A 2,500-nucleotide genomic window follows, 5' to 3' on the forward strand; every position below is an offset into this window, starting at 1 on the left:
GACACATCATCATCATCACAGGACCCATCTAACCCCCACAGAGACACATCATCATCATCACAGGACCCATCTAACCCCCACAGAGACACATCATCATCATCACAGGACCCATCTAACCCCCACAGAGACACATCATCATCATCACAGGACCCATCTAACCCCCACAGAGACACATCATCATCATCACAGGACCCATCTAACCCCCACAGAGACACAACATCATCATCACAGGACCCATCTAACCCCCACAGAGACACATCACATCATCATCACAGGACCCATCTAACCCCCACAGAGACACATCATCATCATCATCACAGGACCCATCTAACCCCCACAGAGACACATCATCATCATCACAGGACCCATCTAACCCCCAGAGACACAACATCATCATCACAGGACCCATCTAACCCCCACAGAGACACATCATCATCATCACAGGACCCATCTAACCCCCACAGAGACACATCATCATCATCACAGGACCCATCTAACCCCCACAGAGACACTAATAAGTCACGGGGTGCAGCTGAGTCCCATTTAACATCAAGAAATATAGTTCCCAGTGCTGGTTCAGAGAGAAATGAACAGCTGTGTATCGTCTGCATAGCATGACAAGATACATTATGGTTTGTTTTTAATTGTCGGGCCTCCCGCACACAGCCTGCATGGTGTTTCTATGTCTTTCCCCACCAGAAACTGCTGCTAGCCTTGTCTGGACACATAAACATAAACATAATAAATATATTCTGATCTGATTACAGCAAAGACAACGTCGGCAGTATTGACGGTAAAATAGGCTCCAGAATATTTCCTTCTTTATTGACAGGTGACATATTAGGAAATCCATTATTATTCATTATTTATTTTTTTTAAATTAAATTTATATCAGAACCTCGAGACTTTCAAACATCAACACGTCATTTATTAAGATGTATTTTGTGTCTGAATGACATATAAACATCTTTTCCTATTCTATGTTGCCTGGAAACGTTTCCAACACGCTAAAAAATAGGCGTCGGTTCTATTGTGATTGCAAATTGTTGTTTTATGTAACAAACTTGTTCTGCTATCTTGGCCAGGTTTCTCTTGAAAAAGAGATTTTATATCTCAATGGGACTAACCTGGTTAAATAAATAAAAGATTTCTAGCATGCACGCTCTAACCTGTTACCATGGGAGCCCAAATATTAACAGACACGCCAGGCAGCCAGATGCAAAAGATACTGATACTGTGATACTGATGCAAGGGAGAAAGGAGAAGTCACCATAAGTACAAAGGGTTAAAACCACCTTCATCATCATTACATGATCGTGGTGATTGTTATGAAAGCGTTTACCGGCGGTGAAACCTGCAGCGTCCCGGTGAGACCTCCGGGGGGTGAACACCATGAAGTCTTGTCTCGTCCCCCCAAATCTCAGAAAAGATGGTGTTAATGCTTTTGCCAGCGTCCTGATCTTTGCAGAGCTGGAGAGATAAATACAACAACTTCAGTCAGTGTATCATCAGGGGTCCAAGCCCTGGGGGGCAAACAACAAATAGCTACAAAAACCTTGAGAAAAAGTGATAAATTATTGGAAAAAGTGACAAATAGCTACAAAAACTTTGAAAAAGCGACTAACACGTTGAAAAAAAGCTACAAATAAACTAAAACTTTGAAAAAAGCGACAAACCCCCCCAAAATATTGAAAATAACAAAAAAAAAGAAAAAACCCACAAAAATGTGGTAAAAAGTGACAAAACGTTGAAAAAAAAGTGGAAAAAAAGCAAAAAAAATGTTGAAAAAGCAAGAAAATTGTTAAAAAAAGCGACAAAAATGTTGACTTAAAACTACAAAAAGTGACAACAACGCTGAAAAAAAATAAACAAATAGCTACAAAAATGTCCAAAAATCAACAAAATATTGAAAAAAACAAACAAAAAACGTCAGAAAAAGCTACAAAAATTTGGTAAAAAGTGACAAAAACGTCCAAAAAGTGACAAAAACCTTGAATTAAAACTACAAACAGTGACAACAACGCTGAAAAAGCCACAAATAGCTACAAAAACGTCCAAATAAAGCGACTAACACGTTGAAAAAAAGCGACAAATAAAAAAAAAAATCAGAAAAAGCTACAAAAATGTGGTAAAAAGTGACAAAAACGTAAAAACAAACAACAAAAAGCAACAAAAACCTTGAAAAAAAGTAATAATAAGATACAAAAAACCCAACAAAAACGTCAGAAAAAGCTACATAAATGTGTTCCAGGTGAAAAACGTGTGTTTTGGACGATTGGTCGGACCAACACAAGACATCGGAAGACTTCACACATTTATAATCTATTAGATGAAAATGATAAACTGAGAAACTAATCAGTAGATGAATAAATAAATGACGATAATCAGCCGCCGTTCTCTCTGACGGATATATTCAGAGCTCCTCATGTTGTTAAATGTTTATTTAATCTCTGATTTTAAAGCTCTTAATCCAATCAGCACAGTCTGTAGCTGAGCTGAT

At 38.3% G+C, this 2,500-nt stretch overlaps 1 protein-coding gene across 1 annotated transcript in view; it reads right to left on the minus strand.

The window, feature by feature from the left end:
- The window catches only part of hpse (heparanase), a 26,666-nt gene that overhangs the window by 21,108 nt on the left and 3,058 nt on the right, over positions 1-2,500 (minus strand). The window contains 1 exon segment of the mRNA XM_028602060.1: positions 1,343-1,470. Within this exon segment, the coding sequence (XP_028457861.1) occupies positions 1,343-1,470 (128 nt within the window).

Source organism: Perca flavescens, chromosome 16 (genome assembly GCF_004354835.1).
Source record: "Perca flavescens isolate YP-PL-M2 chromosome 16, PFLA_1.0, whole genome shotgun sequence".
Taxonomy (NCBI): Eukaryota; Metazoa; Chordata; class Actinopteri; order Perciformes; family Percidae; genus Perca; species Perca flavescens.